This window comes from Microtus ochrogaster, chromosome 5 (genome assembly GCF_000317375.1).
Source record: "Microtus ochrogaster isolate Prairie Vole_2 chromosome 5, MicOch1.0, whole genome shotgun sequence".
Lineage (NCBI taxonomy): Eukaryota > Metazoa > Chordata > Mammalia > Rodentia > Cricetidae > Microtus > Microtus ochrogaster.
In genome coordinates this window covers 90739235-90759935 of record NC_022012.1, presented here as the reverse complement: position 1 = coordinate 90759935, position 20701 = coordinate 90739235, and the positions used below count along the sequence as shown (strand labels likewise).

General features: G+C 48.3%; 1 protein-coding gene across 1 annotated transcript in view; it reads right to left on the bottom strand.

Annotated features, from left to right (window-relative positions):
• The window catches only part of Itga9 (integrin subunit alpha 9), a 304511-nt gene that overhangs the window by 236439 nt on the left and 47371 nt on the right, over positions 1-20701 (bottom strand). Inside the window, exons 8-13 of the mRNA XM_013346639.2 lie at positions 19374-19503; positions 16863-16948; positions 13747-13815; positions 9107-9244; positions 5364-5469; positions 4153-4247 (exon numbers count right to left, since the gene is read on the bottom strand). Of these exons, the coding sequence (XP_013202093.2) occupies positions 4153-4247; positions 5364-5469; positions 9107-9244; positions 13747-13815; positions 16863-16948; positions 19374-19503 (624 nt within the window). The remainder of the gene's footprint in view (positions 1-4152; positions 4248-5363; positions 5470-9106; positions 9245-13746; positions 13816-16862; positions 16949-19373; positions 19504-20701) is intronic.

The following is a 20701-nucleotide window of genomic DNA, read 5'->3' as shown; positions in this document are numbered from 1 at the left end:
ACCATCTTGCTCTCTCTGGCTGGCTCAGCTATCTTTCTCATACAGACCAGGCCCACCTGTTAGGGATGGCCCCATCCACGGTGGGCTAGGCCCTCCTACATTAACTAGTGACATAGAAAGTGTCACAAAGACATGCCTGCTGGTCAATCTAATGGAGACAATTCTTCAGTTAAGCTTCCCTCTTCCCAGGTGACCCTAGGCTTACACCAAGTCGATACCCGATAACCAGGACATGCAGTCTCTTTGTGGCTAACCAGAGGCAGTCTTCATTTCTACATGGTGTAGTGAAGCCACAACAGAACCAAACTCGCAGACATCCAGGGACTCAAGCTGCCTTTCTTTCTCCATGCTTGTCTCTACTAAGTCATACTGTGGGGAAGCCCTGGTGGAGCCAGGGGAGCATCCGTGGGCTGTACTGACAGAGGTAGGATGTCCCCTGCCCTTGGCAGCTGGTAACTGCAGGGAACTGTCCCAGAGATGATCTAAGAGGGCAGCTTGCCATCTTCTGTTAAGGCATCCGACAGGAAACGTGTGAGCATCAAAGGGCAGCTGAGCCCTGGAGGCATTGCTGTAGAAACAAGGTTTGTTAACAAGCTCAGCCACACATCCCACATGGCTCTGGCTAAACAAACTTGTGTGTCTGAGTAAAAGGCACACTTTAAAGCGACCCATCTCAGCTCTGGAAGCCAAGAACATTAGAAGCAGCTTGCTGTGGGTTTTCATTTCTTGGGTATGCAATGGCTGGAACTGGGGGGAAAGTGAGGGGTGGTCTATTTGGGGGGTGGCGATGCAGACTTAAGTTATCCACTGACATCTGCAGGCCATTATGCCATAAAGCCAGGAAGATAAGTCTGCACAGTGCTAATAACCCTAAATGGAAACCAGGAACTGTGGGAAACCTCCGCTTGACCAGGTTTATACGCAGCGTCTGTTAGGGCAAGGGAAAGATCACAGGGGCCGCCACGACATGCCTAGGGGGGCTCTTGACTGAGAAAGGCATCAAGAATCTTAAAATCAACACTTTTCATAGTAGAAGGAGGCGTCGGCATGAGTTAGAGAGTAACATGGGAGGAGTTCAGGCTCTGATCTCACAATTTCTCCAGCAGAAATAATAAGAGTTGGGGCCAAAGAAAAGCGATCCCGTTGCCTAGATTCGTCTCTGATTTCTTCCTCCAGTTCTTGCACACAATGCCAGCTCTGTCCAGAATCCAGACCCAGAAGAACCTGTCATTAATGGATTATTTTTCCCTTTTAAACCATTGGCCTTATCACGTACTTATTAGCAAGCTTGGAAGAGTATGACCAGAGCGGTTTCTCTCTTTCTGTTTCTCTCTCCACCCTTTTATTTAAAGAGCCCCAAACCACTTCTCCTTGCGAAGGCTAAGGAATCCAGTGTGCATGCTGACAAAGGCACCTCTTCCAGCTGCCAATCGCGGCTTCCAACTGGATGCCCCACACTAACCACAAATGTGCAGGGAGGGGCTTTCTGCAAGGATTCCGCCCAGCAACCAAACAAAACACCAGAGAGCCTACGGGGAGGCAGGCGCTCCCGCAGGTGGCCTCCCTGTGTGATTAGCTTCCGAGTTGCAGGCATAAACTTCCAGGAGGATGTGTGGAGAAAGACCCTCACCCCCTGCCTGAGGATGGGCTCCTCAGATGACACAGCATCCCTGACCCAAACCATGCAGGCCCTACTCTGCGTTTCCAGCTTCTGAAGGAGTTGGCCGAGTCACCTAAAGTCTGTTGTTGCCATGGTTGCTAGTATCTAATGATGTGAAATGGTCTGTGGATGGATGCCCCTTGAGGTCTGTGTGCTTCAGGGCAGCACAAGTCTTCATAGCTGTAAGGTTTCCAGTGGAACTTCCTTGGGTGGGCCTTTTTCCAAAATGCAGTTCAGGAAGGTGGCTGCTCAGGGAAAATTCAATACCCTGTGTGGGGCCCATCAGAAAGTCAGCGCCAATAAGTGGCTGTATCTCACACAGCTGTCATGCGGGCTCGGCGCAGAGGAGTAAAGGGCGCCCCAGGAACAGCTCCTCCTCCTCTCCAAGCTTCTCCCTAAGCATCTTTCCCTCAGCCAGGATCAAGCACTGACGAAGCAAGGGTGGGGGAGACAGACAGACAGACAGACAGACAGACAGACAGAGAGCCCATGGCCCCATAGGTAGCAAATCCTCAACTTCTAACGCACATTTCTTGCAGGAACCGTTCTAGGTTGTGTGTCTGGGGCTGAGGAGATGGCTCAGTGGGTAAATACCACAAAAAGATTGTAACCCCCTCCTGCCGAGCACCAGCCCAGCTCCAGTTTCAGTGAGAGTCCCTGTCTCAAGGGAATGAAGCAGAGTGACGGAGTAGGGACACCTGACAACCTGCTCTAGCCTCTGTACCACACATGTGCACATACACCACACACACACACACTACACACTCACACACATGTGTACACACACATACATTCACGCATGTACACACACACACAAAAATAATAAAAGGAATTGTACCCCCATTTACACATGCCTCTTAAAATACAAACCATGGACTGGACAGATAACTCAGCCATAAATACAAACTTACATGGACAAGTATGAACAGGAAGTGCTCAACACACCAGTGTCCAGTTACAAACATTTACTGACTAAAAAGGGTTTTTTGTTTTGTTTTGATTTCGTTTTTGGTTTACTCGTGATGGGGTCTGTAACCCGGGCTGACCTCAAACTACCTATGTAGCCGAGGATGACCTTACACGGCTGAGTTCTGGGGTTATAGACATGTGACACCATGCATGATTCATGGAAGCCAGGCCTTCGTGCGGTGCATGCCAGGCAAACACGCTGACTGCCTGCAGCGTTCTTGGTGCGTGTTTTCTTCTGTCACTGACCCGGTGGGAGAAAGATACAAACCATGCTACCCACATCCACTCACATCCTGACCGTGCTGCTGCGGAGAGCCTGACTTCCTTTTTTCCCATGGGTTGGGCTTGATACATCAGCAAGACTGAGTGAGCACTATGCTAACGAGGCAAAAATAGAGAACTCGCCACTTCCATGTTCCCAAGTCCAGGACACAAAACCAGAGCTTTGATTAGCTCTTGATGCCAAGCCTGACAATGGCCCGTGACGACTTTCAGGCTGTCCTCTGTGGGGCCCTCTGTCCCTAGATTACATTTTAAAACATATTCCTCAGAGGCCTGGGGATGTGGCTCCATGGGTAGGATGCATGCCTAACATAAACAAAGCCCTAGATTCAGTCCCTAGCACCACGTAAAATGGAGTATCACACACTGGTGATCCCAGCACTTTGGAGGTGAAGGCAGGAGATCAGGAGTTGAAGGACATCCTCAACTACCTAGTAAGTTGGAGACTGGCATAGGCTACCCACAACACTGTCCAAAAACAGACAGAAATATTAAAAAGGAAATTAAATTCCCCTGGTGTTTTGACAGAGATGTCAAAATAAAGAGGAAGTTGCATTTCTCTGTTTAAATAAGTAGCTGTGGGGTCCATAAGGGGCTCATCAAGCAAAGGTGCTTGCCACAAAGCCTGACTACCCTGAGTTTGATTCCTGGAACTTCCATGGTGGTGGAGCAGTTAGCAGTTTCAGAGGACGAAAGTTCGGTTCCCAGTCCTCTTACAGCCATCGGTAACTCCAGTTTCAGAAAGCCCAACACCCTCTTCTGACCTCTGAAGGCATTGCACTCATGTGCCCCCTGACATACACATGCAGTTGAAAAATAATAAACTATCTGAAAAGAAGAATTCAGAATTGTTTTTAATGTATGCAGGATGTAACCTTGAATGTGAGTAAATTTGGAAGTCTATAGCTGGGCAGTGGTGGCCCATGCCTTTAATCCCAGCACTCGGGAGGCAGAGGCAGGCAGGCAGATTTCTGTGAGTTCAAGGCCAGCCTGGTCTACAAGAGCTAGTTCCAGGACAGGCTCCAAAGCTACAGAGAAATCCTGTCTCAAAAAAAAAAAATTGGGAGTCTATGACAATTTTTTTTTTCTGGATTTAATAAACAGTACCAGTCTACAGTCCCTTAGCATGGCACACAGTGGAGCCTCCATCAAAACACACACACACACACGCACACACACACACACGCACACGCACATGCATGCACACACACACAGCCAGCACGGCCCTTCCCACCACTTACCATTGAGTACTGCGGGACGATTCCATTGGCATCACCGTGATAGATGTACACCGCGCCAGCAAAGTCATCCTCCTTAGGTGCACCAATGGCCACATCTGAGGGAGAGACAGCTAATTAGATAACTCACGTGGGGTAATATCAGTGCGGCTTCCTTCATTCCGCTCATCCTGTCTGAACACCTAGGTTTCACAACTTCTCCACTGTTCGCGACTTGAACATTTAATCAGGCAAATGTTCTACCATTGAAAAGGTGGGAAGTTAACAGAAGCTGAGAGGAGTTTACTCCCGGGAAAGTGCCCCTCCTCCTCCCTAGAGGCAAGGACTCTGAGGTAAGCCATACCAGCAACACAAATGAAGACAACCCATCCTGACCTGCCTGCCAGAGTACATTAGTGTGCAGTTAGTGTGCAAGGGAAAAGGCCAACTTTATTTTAGGTGAAGGAAGCAGATAAAGTAACATTCATGCCGCACGCACACCAACATTATTTCCCACAAATGGCAGCTCCTGGAACAAAGCCTGAATCTTCCTCCTTTTTCTCCCTTGTCTTCTAATAAGCCATGTGTCTGCTAATGTGAGATCAAGGGTCAGGGGTCAGGGGTACGAATTCCCGTGACCTCGGGATGACAGTCCTCTCACTGAATGAAGCCATCTGTGGCCAATGGTGTGAAATATTGAAGGATATCTGGTCTAAGCAAGAGCCACATCCCAGCCCTGCAGAAGTGGTTCCTAATGTCTGTATATTCTACATACAGTCAGGGAAAGAGGGATTAAAAAGACCAGAGAGAGAAGCCAAGAGGCTGTGGAGGGTACCATTGTCCAAAAAGAAATAGGTGTTAGGTACATATACCACTCATTCTTCTGACAAATACATACTCAATCAGGCTGATATGATCAGGGAAGAAAATACCGAATTCTCTCTTTATTCACTTCCCCAACAACATGACAGAGCATCGCAGATTGGGAGGCAAACATTTTGCCATAAGAAACAGTCCTCAGTGGACCAGCCCCAGAGGCCACTGCACAGAACAGAATGCAAAGCTGATGAGACTGGATTGTGCAGAAGTGACTGTTTGCTGCCCAGTCCATCTCTAAGACCTGCTCTCTCTCCCCATGGGAGCCCTCAGGGGTGGGGAGGGGAGTTCAAGATTCAGTCACGAACAAGGGACAACGACACCTGGTGGGACCCTGTGCCCCAGAGAGGCCTACTCACCTGGAAACCCATCATCATCAAGATCACCCAGGTTGGCAATGCTCTCCCCAAAGTGTGCATTGTAGGCACCATCTCCAGTCAGGGACAGCTGTTCCTCAAGGGCTCCCTGGGAAACAGGATGGAGGTGGAGGGAAAGAAGGAGGGGGGCAAAAAAAACACAATGAAAACTCGGAGCTCAGAACACCACCCTCTCAGGGTACAACCATGGGCAGGAAACAGCTGGGCAGAATCATGGGAACCCTCTCTTTCCTCACAGCAAAGCCAAGCCTTTCACATACGCAGTGGGCAAATAGCCTGAGATAGGCTTTAGGAAAAAGATCGTGGCAGGTGGACCAATGACCGAACATGACCTGGCCAAATTCTGACAGGTAAGCCTTTCCTCTCTGTGTCCCCACAGTGTCCTTCCTCTCTGCTCACCCCTCCACCCCGGTTTTTCAAGACAGGGTTTCTCTGTAGCTTTGAGCCTGTCCTGGAACTAGCTCTTGTAGACTAGGCTGGGCTTGAACTCACAGAGATCTGCCTGCCTCTGCCACCCGAGTGCTGGGATTAAAGGCGTGCGCCACCACCACCCGGCCCTCTCTGCTCTTCTTATAGCCTAACTCTTCCCCCACAGTGTTTCTGTTTTCTCCGAATCTCACTGTGTAGCTCTGGAGATTCTCAGTGTAGACCAGGCAGGCCTCAAATTCACAGAGATCCTCCTGCCTCACCTTTTGAATGCTAGGGTTAAAGGCATGAACTACCACCTAGTCCAACACTGTTTTAAGGTGCAACAGAGAAAGAAATAGTCAACCTTTTCCCCTGCCGTAGCTCCTCACCTGACCCTTTCCTCTGGTTTTCTAAATCGTAAGGAGAGGATCTCCTGAAGCCTCCTCTCCTCAGTACAGATGAACTGATTGTGTTTTTCTATAAAGAAAGTGTATATGATGGTCCAGGACCAAGTTCCTAGGCTCAGTTCAGGAAGAGAGGAAACAGGCTCAGGGAGGAAGGTCTTCCCAGCACAGTGGCATCCTGCCCAGCCCTGCTCAGCACCTCGCTGTAACCTTGTGTCTCTGCCCTTTTGAGTGTCCCACCCAGGACGTCAATGTGAGATTAAAAATGCCCTGTCTTTCCTTGGGGCTAGACTTCAATACATCTATTTCCTTCCTCAGATGTCCGACTCTTTGGTTTTTGTTAGAGAGATCAAGGGTAAGAACTTTAGATTCTGGTAACCAAAAGAGTGCACATTTTCCATTTTTGCCGTCTCTCTTGTCTTTTGGTACAAGTCACTGAGGTTGTTTTGCACAGAGCATGCATTGGCAATCTTGTCAGAGGGTCTTGGTTCTATACTCAGTGGTACCTGTAGTCAGGGGTTCCACACATGTGGCTCAGATTTGAAATTCTTGGGCAAACAGAAGAGGGGGCAATAGTGTATATGGCAGGAGGAGCCACCCAAGATGCCCATGGTCCCCCTGAATGACTGGCATACTGGTGTGGGAGGTCCTTCTGTCTATGTGTTGCTTTTATTGGTTAATGAATAAAGAAACTGGCTTGGCCTGATAGGGTAGAACAGAGTTAGGCAGGGAAGACTAAACCAAATGTTGGAAGAAAGGAGTCAGAATAAGAGAGAAGCCATGTAGCCCTGCCAGAACTTTACCCGGTAAGCCACAGCTACGTGGTAATACACAGATTAATAGAAACGGGTTAAATTAATATGTAAGAGTTAGCCAATATAAACTAGAGCTAATGGACCAAGCAGTGATTTAATTAATACAGTTTCTGTGTGATTATTTCAGGACTAAGCAGCCGGGACCTAACTAGTGGCTTCCTTACAACAACATACAAATACCAGGACATTAAAACACCTGGCATCTGCAGGGTTAAGAATCTTTACGTCTTCCCTGGTGAGAGGCATTAGGGACCTACACACATACCACAGTCCACCAAGCCAGGGTCTGTCTTTTGTTGTGACTAAATTTCTATTGCCATAAACAGTGCTTGCAGCTTGAAGAAATATATAAAGATCTGATGATTTGATTTATCTCACTGGTGAGACCCCACCCCAAAAACACAAAGGATTTTCCCTTAGTGTCTGGGAGTATTGGTGCCTAAATCCCTAGCATACTAAAACTTCAAATGTACAAATTCCTTATATAAATAGTGCAGTATTTGCAGAGAACCTATGGATGCCCACCCCTTCCTTAAACCATGTCTAGATTACTTACAATGTTTAATTCAATGCAAATGATATGCAAATATGATTTACATTATGTCATTCAGGGACCGATGGCAAGGGAAAAGTCTAAACACAGTCAGTAGGACACAATGTATTCAATCTGTGGTTAGTTAAATCTAAACACTCTTGGTCACAGATGGCCAGTTCCGCAATTCTTTCTGGTAGTGTGCTGGGGACAGCCCCAAGTCCTTCTGGGTATATCCGTCCATGTCTGGTCATCTTGTTTAGATCACAAGGCACTTCCCATTTTGTAGAGGAAGAAGTGATCAATTTCAAGCTACTTTCTCATCCTTTACATATAAGACTTCACAGGGTTTATGTCACTCCTCCACAGTGCAATACAATCACTAACCAAGTGGGCTGTGGTTCAGTGGGAGCAAGAATACCCTGGCACATAGAGCAGCTGTATAGGAGTGAGGTCTGTTAGACCGAGCATGGCAAGTGTGGTCGAACACTTGGAGTCTGCTTTGTCTTGGGTCTCCTGCCTCTACCGATTACTGCGCTACCTTCTTTCCCAAGGTCCCAGCTACCCAGCCTCCACTAGCTGCAGAGGAGGAAGAGGCATATTTGCATGTGTCTCTCTGCTTTATGATTCTGCAGAACCAGGGACACTCTGCTGACAGCCCTTGGCCAGTTTATCAGCGGTTAGCCAGCACAGATTCCATGCTGGCCTAGGAAAAGGTGCTGCTCTCCACTCAACCCACAGGCATCTTCCCGTTGGGAGCTCAGGCCCAGTCCAGTTCATATTTCTACTGAATTCCTACTCCTTCTTCAGATTCCTCACAGACACCCTATCCCTGCCTCTCCTCTCCAGAAGGGTGACGGAGCCTAGAGATGGAGCCAGCTTGCTGAGGGCAAATCCCAACCTCTCTACTTTTGAGATGTGAAATTTGAGGCAAACTGAGTTAACCTTACTGAGCCTTGGTTTATTTCATCTGAAAAATGGAGACCCTTACAACCATGTATATAGCAGGCTTATGACTCAGAGAAAGCAGGAAAAACCATACACGGCACCCAATAGCCATTACGCTTCTCTCTAGGTCCCACGCTGTATAAAAATTATCCATTTGGAGGTGGGTGGTCCTTGGACTTCCCACAGGGCAGGGAACCCTGATTGCTCTTTGGGCTGACGAGGGAGGGGGACTTGATTGGGGAAGGGGGAGGGAAATGGGAGGCGGTGGCGGGGAGGAGGCAGAAATCTTTAATAAATAAATAAACAAATAAACAAATAAATAAGTAGAAAGATAAAAAAATTATCCATTAATGGACCATAACGCCTTTCCTTGCATAACTCAGGCCTTCATCTCCTCTAGGTAACATGGCCCAAGATGCAATTTTCTTCCAGTGGGATCCAGTGGGTGCTAGCCACTATGGCTGGACAGATGTCCCTCCCCGAGGGATCCAGTGGGTGCTAGCCACTATGGCTGGACAGATGTCCCTCCCCGAGGGATCCAGTGGGTGCTAGCCACTATGGCTGGACAGATGTCCCTCCCCCGATCCCAATCTCCCTATTGCCCCATATTGTACTCACATTTCCTTTGCTGAGGTAGACAGTAACCTGCCCTTCATCTCTGACCTCAGAAAACATGGGGGCTCCCACGAGCAGATCAGAGAGGCCGTCCATATTTAGGTCAACTGCACACAAGGAGGAGCCGAAGTAAGAGCCCATCTGCAAACCGAGTTCAATCACGACAACATGTTCAGAGGCTGTTCTCAAACACCGCGGCCCTTGCTCCATCAGCCCCTGTCCCTAACCCCCCAGAAGCTGTGTTAGCTGAGCAAAGAGAGACAGACCCCACAACTGGGGATCTTCTAGTCAATAAGAGACCAAAAGCTCTCCAGCTTACAGGCCCCTATCAGGGGCAGGTAAAGGGACAGTCCCCTGAGAACGAGACATTGTGTTTATATATGCACTCCATATACCAGACATTTGACAAGGCATAGCAAGCAGAAATATGAAGTCTCACAACACAAGCAGGTAGGAAAAGAAGACACGGGGCACATATACCCTCTCCAGTCTCACACAGAGAAAGAAGTAGACATGAGCTGACATGACAGAGGAACATGTAACTCATGTTCTCTCGTGTTTGATAGATGGGGAAAAGGGGCAAGTTTATACTGGATCTTGAATCAGAGTGTAAACAGTAACCTGGTACTTTACTATTCTGTGTGTATGTGATGTGTGTGCGTGCTTGTGTGTGTTGCAGTGCGCACATTCATGCGAGTGCAGGTACGTTGATGTGTGCAAGGACACAGATGTGCAGGTATGTATGCACATTTCCACCTCCCCAGTGCCGAGGTTACAAGAGCAAGCCACCACTCTTGGTTTTTTCACACGCACTCTGAGGACCCGAGGACCCGAGGATCAGACCCAGGCCCTCATACTTGTACAAGACAACTCTGTGACTAAGCCCTCTCCCTCTCCCCAGTATCTGTTATTTTATATCCAGTGCCTCCCACACAAAGACCAAAGATCTGGGCCTTTGCCTGGATGAGTAGAATAAAATAAAAACCAGCAGCTCAAGCGTCCTTCTAGGTGGCATCTGAGCTGGCAGTGTCTGAGCCAAGTGAGTGGTGGGGATTGCAGCAACCCGGAGCCCAGGGGCCCAGCTGCAGTAGCAGCCCCACCCAGTTGTGGCTAACATCACCAGGAGAGCTGGCTCCCAGATCACCAGCTTTTCCATTTCCAAGACAACACCTACATCTTGACTTTCAGTACCTATCCCAAATGCTGACAACGTGCTCATTTTGTTTAAGACCAATTGCTATGTGATTGGGGGCCCAGGGCTGTAATTCTGAAAGCTGAGGTAAGAGTACCCTAAGTTCAAAGCTAGCCTGGCAAACTTAGCAAGACCGTCCCTTTAAAGTAAAAGTAGGGGCCTGAGAGACGGCTCAGAGGTAAAGAGCATACACTGCGGCCTGCAGCCCTGCTGAGCAGCTCACAACTGCCTCCAACTTCAGTGACATGTGACATCACCACCTCCATCTCCAGGGACATGTGACATCACTGCCTCCATCTCCAGGGGCATGTGACATCACCGCCTCCATCTCCAGGGACATGTGACATCACCACCTCTGGCTCCAGGGACATGTGACATCACCGCCTCCAACTTCAGTGACATGTGACATCACAGCCTCTAGCTCCAGGGACATGTGACATCACCGCCTCTGGCTCCAGGGGCATGTGACATCACCGCCTCCGGCTCCAGGGACATGTGACATCATTGACTCACATGGATACAGCACTCACACGCACATATTCACATGCATGTACATAAAATTATAAAATAAATTCTTAGGTGAAAGTTGCAAAAGAGCTAAGGATATAGCTCAGCAGTAAGAGAGCTTTGCCTAGCAGATTGAGAGATCCTAGGCTAATGTTAGTTCCGTGATAATTAAGTAAATAAGCAGATACTATGTTAGCCCTAAGTGTGCAGGCTAGACCTGCACTTAGGGGCTGCAGGTTTGAAACTTGTAACAAAAAAAGAGAAGGTGCTATTGTTCTAATAAATGCTTTTAAATAGAAAAGCCGGGAATTTTGTCTTTCTTGTGAGACATGTTGGCAGCAGACCTTATGAAGTTTGAGATAGGCAGACTGAGCTCCAACCTACTTCCTGCAGTTGACACTTGCCCTGGACTTAGAATGTTGCTTCGAAACCCAGGCCAGGCCAGATGAGTCAAACCAAGAACTGTTCTCTTGGACTGAGATCTAGGGGGTGATTGACTTAACCAGCAGGCTATCTAGCTTGGTGTCTTCATGGGTGTTCAATCAAAAATCCTTCCATTTTTTTAAAATGCAGACATTTCACCCACTGAGGTAAGTCAAAGACACGTCCACATGTCAAGGACACACTTTGGACCCAGCGCTCCTTAACTGGCAATCTTTGGCAGCTCAGAGTATGTCTGCATTCACGTCTGAACCACAAATGTAGTGATGACCTTGTGCTGACTGTCGTAAGGTGCCCAACTCAATAGAGAGCAGACACCAGACAATTTATACTGAAGTGGAGCCAAAGAGAAGTCAAAGTAAGTGGGTGGCTTTCTGAGTTGGAACTTCTGTTGTCTATGGAGCCCTGGATGAAAGGGCAAAGCTAGTGGCATCCTTGGGAAGTCCACGGGTTTATGTCCTCTCCCTAAGAAAATAAAGAAGTCAGTACCCAGACTAGCAATACCCAGATATCTACAGAAGGGAAAGCCTGTGTCAAGGTCGGATGGATGATGGTGGGCACAGCCGTGGCTGGAGATGCTGAGAGGGGACAGTGAAAGTCACAGGAGGAAGGGAGGGTGGGAAGATGGGAGAAAGGAGGGGGAGAATTAGGAAGATGGCTATGGAGTTGGGGTACAGCACCTTGGCCCTGCAGTCTCTGCATGGAAAAACACGACTCACCCTATTACAATGAGGCCATTCAAAGAGACATGTCCTAGAACTCTGAACGCTGAATTCTCAGGCAGCGCAGACAAGGGTTCTCAAAGGCTGCACCATTTTCCCTCCCAGCGCCGACTCTCAAATCATCGTCCACACCTGACTCACTTCAAGACAACTGGTCAAGGAAGGCCCTCTGCAAACCGAGGCTTTGGCAGAGAAGAGCTACTGACAGGCGATTGATGCTGGGACGCTCAGGGAAACAGTGAGTGCAGGGTCCAATTCTGCAGGCCCTCTGATAGAATGCTCACACTTTCTTTCATGTGTGGGCACATTACTGACAACCACAACCATCCATTTTATCATACAAGTCTGGGGGCTCTCTCTGTCTTATACACCACAAAGAGTATGGAACTATTTCTTTTCTAATTTTAGAGTTGCTTAGAAAAATTTGTTTTGCAAATCTTTCACCGTTACTATCTGATGCTAACGTTTCAGGGTTTGGGAAATGTTAAAATAACGCATGCCAGCACACTTGCAAGGGCTATAAAGCCAAGTTTGTGGGTACATTTTTTCATGCAAAGGTTATGATCATTATACACTGAGTGTGCACATTAGGGTTGTTAAAACTGCAACCATAGGGAAAGAAATAACAACTAAGTGTAAGCGGGGCTTTTGGAATTCTGAGCAGCCACGGCTCACTGTTGGAGCAACATGGAAGGTTTCCAGGCTGGTGCGGAGCAGGAAGAATGCAGAGCCGGGGTGAAGCGGGAACCAGGAAAAGCAGGCCAGGAAGGAACAACCATTGTTTCCCCAGGGAAACTGCGGGCGAAGCCTCCTAGCAGCTCCCTCCCATATTCCACACATCCTAAGCTTTGTGCCAGAGCCCACTAAGGCCTCCGGCAGCCTCCATGAACCCGCAATCCTCCTAGCCACCACACGTGTCCCACTGAGCCACGCCCCCATGTGTCCCACTGAGCCACCTAGCTCAGTCACACCTTCCTGCTGATCTAAGCCACAAAAAAACACAGGCAGGAGAGGGAAGCCCAGGAAAAGGATGTGAATGAATCACCGGAACCATTCTACTGCCGAATCTCATGGGTTACAGTGGAAACTTTCAGGGAACAGGGAGGGAGACGGCCTGGGAGGGCGTCATAGAACCCTTTTCCCAGACAGCTTCAGGAATGGCTTTGTGGCCATTTGCTTCTCAACCTTCTAAAACACTGAGCTATAAAACCATTACCTGAAAAGTCAGGTCAGTGTGATAGAGTTGCCAAACAAACAAACAATTACACACACACACACACACACACACACACACACACACACACACACCCCTCATAATGTTTTAAAGAACTTTGTAATTTCTGCTGGGCTGCATCCCTGGCTACACTCAGCCTATACAGGTTGTGGATTGAACACCTCTGTACATGAGCTAGGTGGAATTTTCTCTGTGTGATAGCAATCCTCCTGGCAATGACAGTCAGGGGTGGGGTCAAAGACATGAACAGAGGGGGCAGCATCAGGCAGATGGACAGGAAAAATTATAGGTACCTGATCTTTCTGGCTTTGACTGTGTGTGTGCCTGAGACAGTTACAGGAAGACAAAAAAGTGAAGGAGGGGAGAGGCAGAGAGACAGCATCATTTGAATGCCAGCACCCAGACCGTGACACCTTCTAAAACAAACCCACAACTTAGCCGTGTACAAACTCATCTGTTACATGCCTACCCCAGTGCACATGACCAGTAAGGTTATACACATCCTCGAAGGGAACGGACTCCCATAGGAGCCACATCAAGAACTCACCTTTTTTCCTGATGCCTGGAAAATCTTTATTAAGGTCCCTGATCTCCGGTCAGCTCTGAATATATAAATCTGCAGGACGAAAACAGAAGAAACAAACCTGGTCAGGATGAAAGCGCTGGCGACAGATACTTAACGCTGTCTGCCTGTTGTCCCTCACAGGTGTGTGTACATGGGATAACAGTAAGGGAGGTGCCAAGAGAGCTGTCCGCAAGTGCCAAACCTGGGGTGGAAAGGATCTCCACAACTTCCGAACCACATCGTGTTCACATAGGCCTGGAAGAACTCCTCAGTTAGAACTGAGTGATTCAACTCTAGGGGAGGGGATAAATAGGTAGGCTTTCTCTTTAAGTTGACTCCTTCAGTCCTGGGAGTTAGAGCTTTAATGATGTCACAAGCTAAGACAAAGCAGGGAAGGCGAGCACTGAGGAGAACCTCTCCGACATGATTCCTTCCTTGTAGCAGTTAGAATTATGGAATCTGTGTGGATAAACACAGGCTTAGTTTGGGGAAATAAGCAATGAAACATTAAATCCCTTTATGGTGGAGTTTTTTTCAGAGACCTTAGCACCATGAAGCCATTGATGTCTGATTTGTTTTTTTTAAAGAGATTAATTGATTTTATTATATATATAAATGAGTGGCCAACAAACATGTATGTATGTATGTATGTATGTATGTATGTATGTATGTATGTATTACGTGCACCATATTGCATGTCTGGTGCCCATAGAGGTCAGGAGAAGGCATTTGACCCCCTGGAACTGGAGTTACAGATAATTGTGAGCCACCATGTGGGTGCTGGGAACCTAACTCTGGTCCTCTGCAAGAGCAACAAGCGCTCTTAACTACTGAACCATCTCTCCAGCCCCTCATCATTATATCTTCAAAATTTATTTCTGTGCTCCCTCTCTACCTTCCCACATGTTTATGTGTGTATGTATGTGTGTGCATGTATATGTGCGTGTGCACATGTGTGTATAAGTGAAAGTGTGTATGTGTGTGAACATGTGTGTATGTGTATGTGTGTGTGAATGTATGCCACATGTGTGGTGTGTGGAGAGTCCAGAAAAGGGCATCAGATCTCCTGGAGCTCAGGTGACCGTGAGCTGCATGGTGCAGGTGGTGGGAATTAAACTTAGGTCCTCTACTAGGGCAGCAAACACTCTTAACCACTGAGCCATCTCTCCAGTCCCTCTGGTCACATTTCATCAAATATGAGCTCATGAGAACCAGAGTAGAGGGCCCTTCCCTAGGCTAAGGAGCAGCCATGTTGGTAGGAAGGCCCAGTGCTAACACACCAGGAGCTGAAAGCACCCAAACCCTAAAGGTTACAATAGACAAGTCTGGTGTCCCTGCTTCCTCCCCAGATGGCGCCATCACCACTGGGGTTTTTCCTTCCACTGTGTAGAGGAATTCACGTGACTCAGAAAGAGCCAGTTCTGGACTGAGTTATCAGAGTTCAACTGTGCAGTCCCCAACAGCCTCCGCCTCTGAGCAGAGGTATTTGGTTTCGTTTCCAAAGGACCTCTCTGCACAGCCTCAGACTCCTGAAACAGTGCCTGCTGCCTGAGATGATCCAGAGAGGTGACCTCATGAGCATGTCTCAGCCAAGCCTTGTCAGCTGACAGCTTCTGAGCTCGCTGACTTCTTGGCTGAAGGATGTGGGGTCCAGAACTCAGGGTTCCACTTCTCTGAACCACAGGAGATATGGTCAGACACCAACACTGGACAACCCAGAATGTACACCACTGTTCAGCTTTGCTCAACACTTTTCCTGGTTCTCAGCTAGAATCTCTCTTTGGGAGGATTGGGGGGAGGGACCTCGCGGAAGATCAGTGGGAGCTGGTCTTGAGGTTAATTTTCTGGAGTGTGGATGTTTCCTTTCTGCCGCCATGCCTTCTGTATTGTGATGGAGCCTATGTCCTCGGATGCTTAGCCATAAAAAACTCCTTTCCCTAAAAAGCTTCTTGGCAGGGATTGAGTCGTAGCAATGAGGAGGAATAAGTACAATCAGCATAATAAACGTGGATCTCCTGAGCAGGAGGGCCTGAACCACTGCCCACAGCCACAGTTCCCCTTAGAGGCCATGGTTTCCAGAGGGCCTCAGAGGGCCCTGGACTATAGGATGTCCCCTACCTTTTTGGCAGTTACACTAGAGAAAGCCATATCAACATGTTCCCTGGCTAGCCCTGGTCTTGAGAACACAGTGGGGTTTTCTGCTTGTTTTTGTTTTGTTTTGAAACACCAGGGAAACAAGTGAAAATCAGGCATTATGAAGTTCTTAAGACCTCACAGATGAGATCTGATTCCATCAGGTTAGAGTCGCATGAGAAGGCAGAGGCACTTGAGTTAGGACAGCACTGAATGCTCTTCCTCTGGAGGGTACCATGACGTCAAGGACAGTAGTCTTTAAAATCACACCCAAAATCAACTGCAAACATGCTAAGCTTTCAAGGTGTGAACCCTTCAAATGTGACCAGAAAGAGACAGTCCATGGGGAGGACGCCCATCAGTCTATGGGGAGGACTCCCCATCAGTCCATGGGGAGGATGCCCATCAGTCTATGGGGAGGACTCCCCATCATTCCATGGGGAGGACACCCATCATTCCATGGGGAGGACTCCCCATCATTCCATGGGGAGGATGCCCATCAGTCCATGGGAAGGACGCCCATAAGTCAGTCCATGGGGAGAATGCCCATCAGTCTATGGGGAGGACTCCCCATCATTCCATGGGGAGGACGCCCATCAGTCCATGGGGAGGACGCCCATAAGTCCATGGGGAGGACGCCCATAAGTCAGTCCATGGGGAGAATGCCCATCAGTCCATGGGGAGAATGCCCATCAGTCTATGGGAAGGACTCCCCATCAGTCCATGGGGAGAACTCTCCATCAGTCCACAGGGAGGACTCCCCATCAGTCCTTGGAGAGGACTCCCCATCAGTCCACGGAGAGGACTCTCCATCAGTCTATGGGAGGACTCCCCATCAGTCCTCCACTTACTCATCACCCTGCTGGGAGAGTGTTCAGGACAAAGCAAACCGGAAAAGCCTCTGCAGGGCAGCATGCCCCCTCCTCTGCCTGGTACTACGTCATGCCTCGGGCTTTTCTCCTCACCTTTCCAATGCCTTCATCCTGCGGGGCACCTCCTACCACGTCAGTGATGGACGGATGAGAGAAGTGGCCAGCGGTCACTGCGTAGCCTGAACAGGGTGGATAGAAAGTGAGGACATGCTTGAGGAAGGAAGTGAGATAAGGAAAAAATGCAGCCAAAGGAAACGTTTCCTGGGTAGGTGTTCTGTCCAGACAGGATGCTCTAGTCACTGTTGGGACATCAACCTTTCTGGATGGCAGCTGTCAATCTCTTCATATTAAATAGCATGTCTCATAAAAATGAATGCTCACAGGGACACTGTGAGGGCAGTAGCTCCTGACTGTCCCTAGGGAACAGGAGGGTGCTAAACACCCTGTGTGTTTCTGACTTTGGGAAATACGATTCTAATGACACAGTGCACACACGAAAGCGCACAACTCCATGAGTGAGATTACACATCTTTAGCAGCACAATCCCATCCAGGTCAAGGAAACGGACACAGGGCCAGGGGCTCAGCTCAATGCCTGTGCGTGCTGGTTCGATTCCTCATACTGCAAAGTATTTCAATATCCTTTTTTTTTCTTTTTGCATATAGACAAGACATTGTTAGCCAACCATGCTCAAGATTACCAAGCAAGATTCAAAGCCAACCTGCATGAGTCTGGAGTATCCTGAGGTTAGCAACTCTGTCGCATCCTTCTTAAGAGAGGTAACAGATACTGATGGTGGATGGATGCATGATTGGGAGAGCAGATGGGCAGTCAACAAGTCTGGGTTTGAAAGGAACCCAGAAACAAAGGGAAAAGGTCATCTGCGCTGGATTTCAATGTCTCCCGCCTTCCTCGGGCCTGGCTGGCAGGCTGGAATCACCCCTCTGGCAAGCAGAAGATGTGTATGTTGCTGTCTATTATTCAAGCTTTCTCATGACCTTCAAACCCTAATGCTGCAATTAAAATGTTGACTCGTGACACATGTCGGCTGTGATTGCCTTAGCACGGCTATCTCGTTTTCCACGTGGTCGACGTCTCTCGGCCTGAAGGCTCACATTACCCAAGACTGCCATAAGGGATACCCACCCTCACTACTCCACGCTAATCTCTGCTGCAGATAAAGGCCTCTGGTTTGAACACAGAGAGAAACCACAGGTCCTGAGTTTCTCGGGACCTTTCTTCAAACCAAGAGCCACCAAGGAGTTCTGACTCTCTGTGCCTTCCCTGTCTCAGCATTGGGTCCTTTTTAGTAACTAAACATACAACACCCGGGGAATATGAGGCAGCCCCCACCTCACGGAGCTCACAGCTCACATCTTTGTGGAAGGTTCGGTACCAGAGGCAGGTGCTTCCTCTGCAGCACACGCCCTGGGGTTGGGGGCTTCAGCATTCAGACCCCGCATCAGAAACCGTGGTTTACAACTGACTCGCTGCCTGTAAGCCATGCGACCTTGGCAAGTAATGTCTTCACACTTCCTCACCTGTTAGCCGTAGACAGCAGTGATAACGGCTGCCTTATAAGGTTGTTTCAGAAACCGGAAGAAATTACACACCGAGTCTGGCCCTGAGCAAATGCTTAGTACGTGGTGGGTTAAGGAGCTGGATGTAGAAACGCCCCAAAGCATGTGAAGTGCTACTGGGTTTGTGCAAAACGGTCATGGCAGCCACCTCCCCCCAACTCCTTACACCCTGCCAGCAAGGTGTTTCCAGAATTCTCTATTAAAAAGGGGGTCAAGAGTTTCCCTTGGCTTGATTTATATGCAGCAGGCATGAAAGACATTATTTTGTCATTATTAACTGTTCTAAATTTAGTTTATGTTTTAGTCCACTTTAAGGCCCAGACTCAAGCAAAGGCAGCCCATCTCTGTGTATGTTTTGCTTGTTTGTTGCTTTTTGTTTTATGATACGGGGTTTTTCTAGGTTGCCTCAAACTGACCTCCTGCCTCTACCTCCAGAGAGCTAGGATTACAGGTGGGCCACCGTGCCCAACTTATTCTGTTCTTAAATGAGCATGACCTCCTACCAGAACCTTCTCTGCCTCCTCCTCTCTCCTTCCCCCCTTTCCTTCCCCTCTCCTTCCTTACCTCCCTCCTTCCTTCCTTGTTTCCTTCCTCCTATCCCCCTCCCTTCTTCTGAAACAGCACCTTGCTATGAAGTCTAGAATAGACTTAATATTAACTGTCTTTGATTTCCTAAACTTCCTCCTGCGTCTGTGGCCTCCAGAGTAGTAAGAACTATGGATGCACACTGCAGTACCCAGTCCAGGATCATTTTTGTCTGGTGGCTGCTAAGTTAAATTATGCCTATCTTCTTTCTAGACAATTGAAAAAGAAGAGAAATTCCCAGAGCCTCTGAGGTGAGCCCAGCATTATGTCGCTCAATATCATGGAAGTTCTGATTCTTCCTGTTTGTACCTGTGACCAGGAAGCAGATACACCATTCAAAATTATGCTTCTTCCTGTTAATAAAGCAATAATCCACGGACTTGTGGCGATGATGACCACTGAGCCCGCCTTGTCACCTGCAGACTCCCCAGCGACTCACCCAGGTAGGTATACCGCCTGCTCATAATCACGTCATCATTCAGTTTATAGTACGTGTTGTCCGTGAGATTCAGCACCTTGACTGTCCCAGCCCAATAAAATGAGCCTGGGGCACCCATGATCACCAGCTCCTAGGGGAAAAATCCAAAAGGAGACAGAGAGGGTTAGGAGATACATTGACAACCACAGTCACGGTAAAAGATTTGAAAACTGAGTTTACAGTTCTACAGCAACACACACAGTACCAGGTCCTGGGCAATCTGGAGTCTACCATGTAGCTAGGACTTTCAGGACTAAAGAAGAGCTTCCTAAGCGAGGGGACAGAATGAGTGACAGACCAAGTCCCTGTGTTGGGCACCAATAAGGCTGCATAGACCCCTCCCACACACACCAGCTTCATGCTAAGATAAAACATGAATGGTGAAGTCATGTTCCTAAATCACGTGACTCCAAGAACCAGTACTCAAGAGAACATGGCGGCATCAAGCCTGGCGTTGTGGTGAACTCCTGTAATCCCAGCAGCTGGGAAATGGAGGCTGGAGGCTCAGGACTTCAGGTCGGCCTTGACTACACAGCGAGTTCAAAGGTACTCTGGGCTGCACGATAAAAACATTGGCCAGTTAACTGGTTCTGTTGGTAAAGGGGGTTCTGCAAAAGCCAGACCAACCAAGTTCCAGTCCCAAAACCAAGGGTGGAAAGACAGAACTGATTGTCCTCTGACCACCATGCATGTACGATGGCAGGCACACCTGCTCACACACACACTCACATACGTGCACGCGTGTCCACATACATACAAAATGATAAATAAATACAATTTTAAAGATGGAAAGAAGGTTCCTAGGGGAGGGAGAGTACAAAGTAGGGGAGGTATAGATGGAGAAATAAACAACAGGGAAAAAATAAAATCTAAATCTTTTGTAAGTTAATTTTTAAAAAATACAACGTGCACACACATGGTGCACGTACACAGGCAAACATTCAAGTAAGTCTTTAAAAAGAAAATAACTATATGAGGTAAAACAAAAACTTTAGGCACTGAGAGACAGTCTTGGAGTACCCTTGAACTTTAACAGAGATTATAAAAGTTTTGAATGACAAATCCGTATGAATACACAGACACAGAACAGGCGGCTGGGGCTCTCTGGTCCCTTCCTCCCTCGGGCGGTAGGGCTGGGCAGGAAGCCTTCTTCCCTCCATCTCATCCTTCCTTCCTCCAGGACAGATCCCTTCCACAGTAGCCAGGAGGGTGGCGCAATGCACACTCACTGTCCTCACACTGGTGCAATGCACACTCACTGTCCTCATGCCAATGCAATGCACACTCAC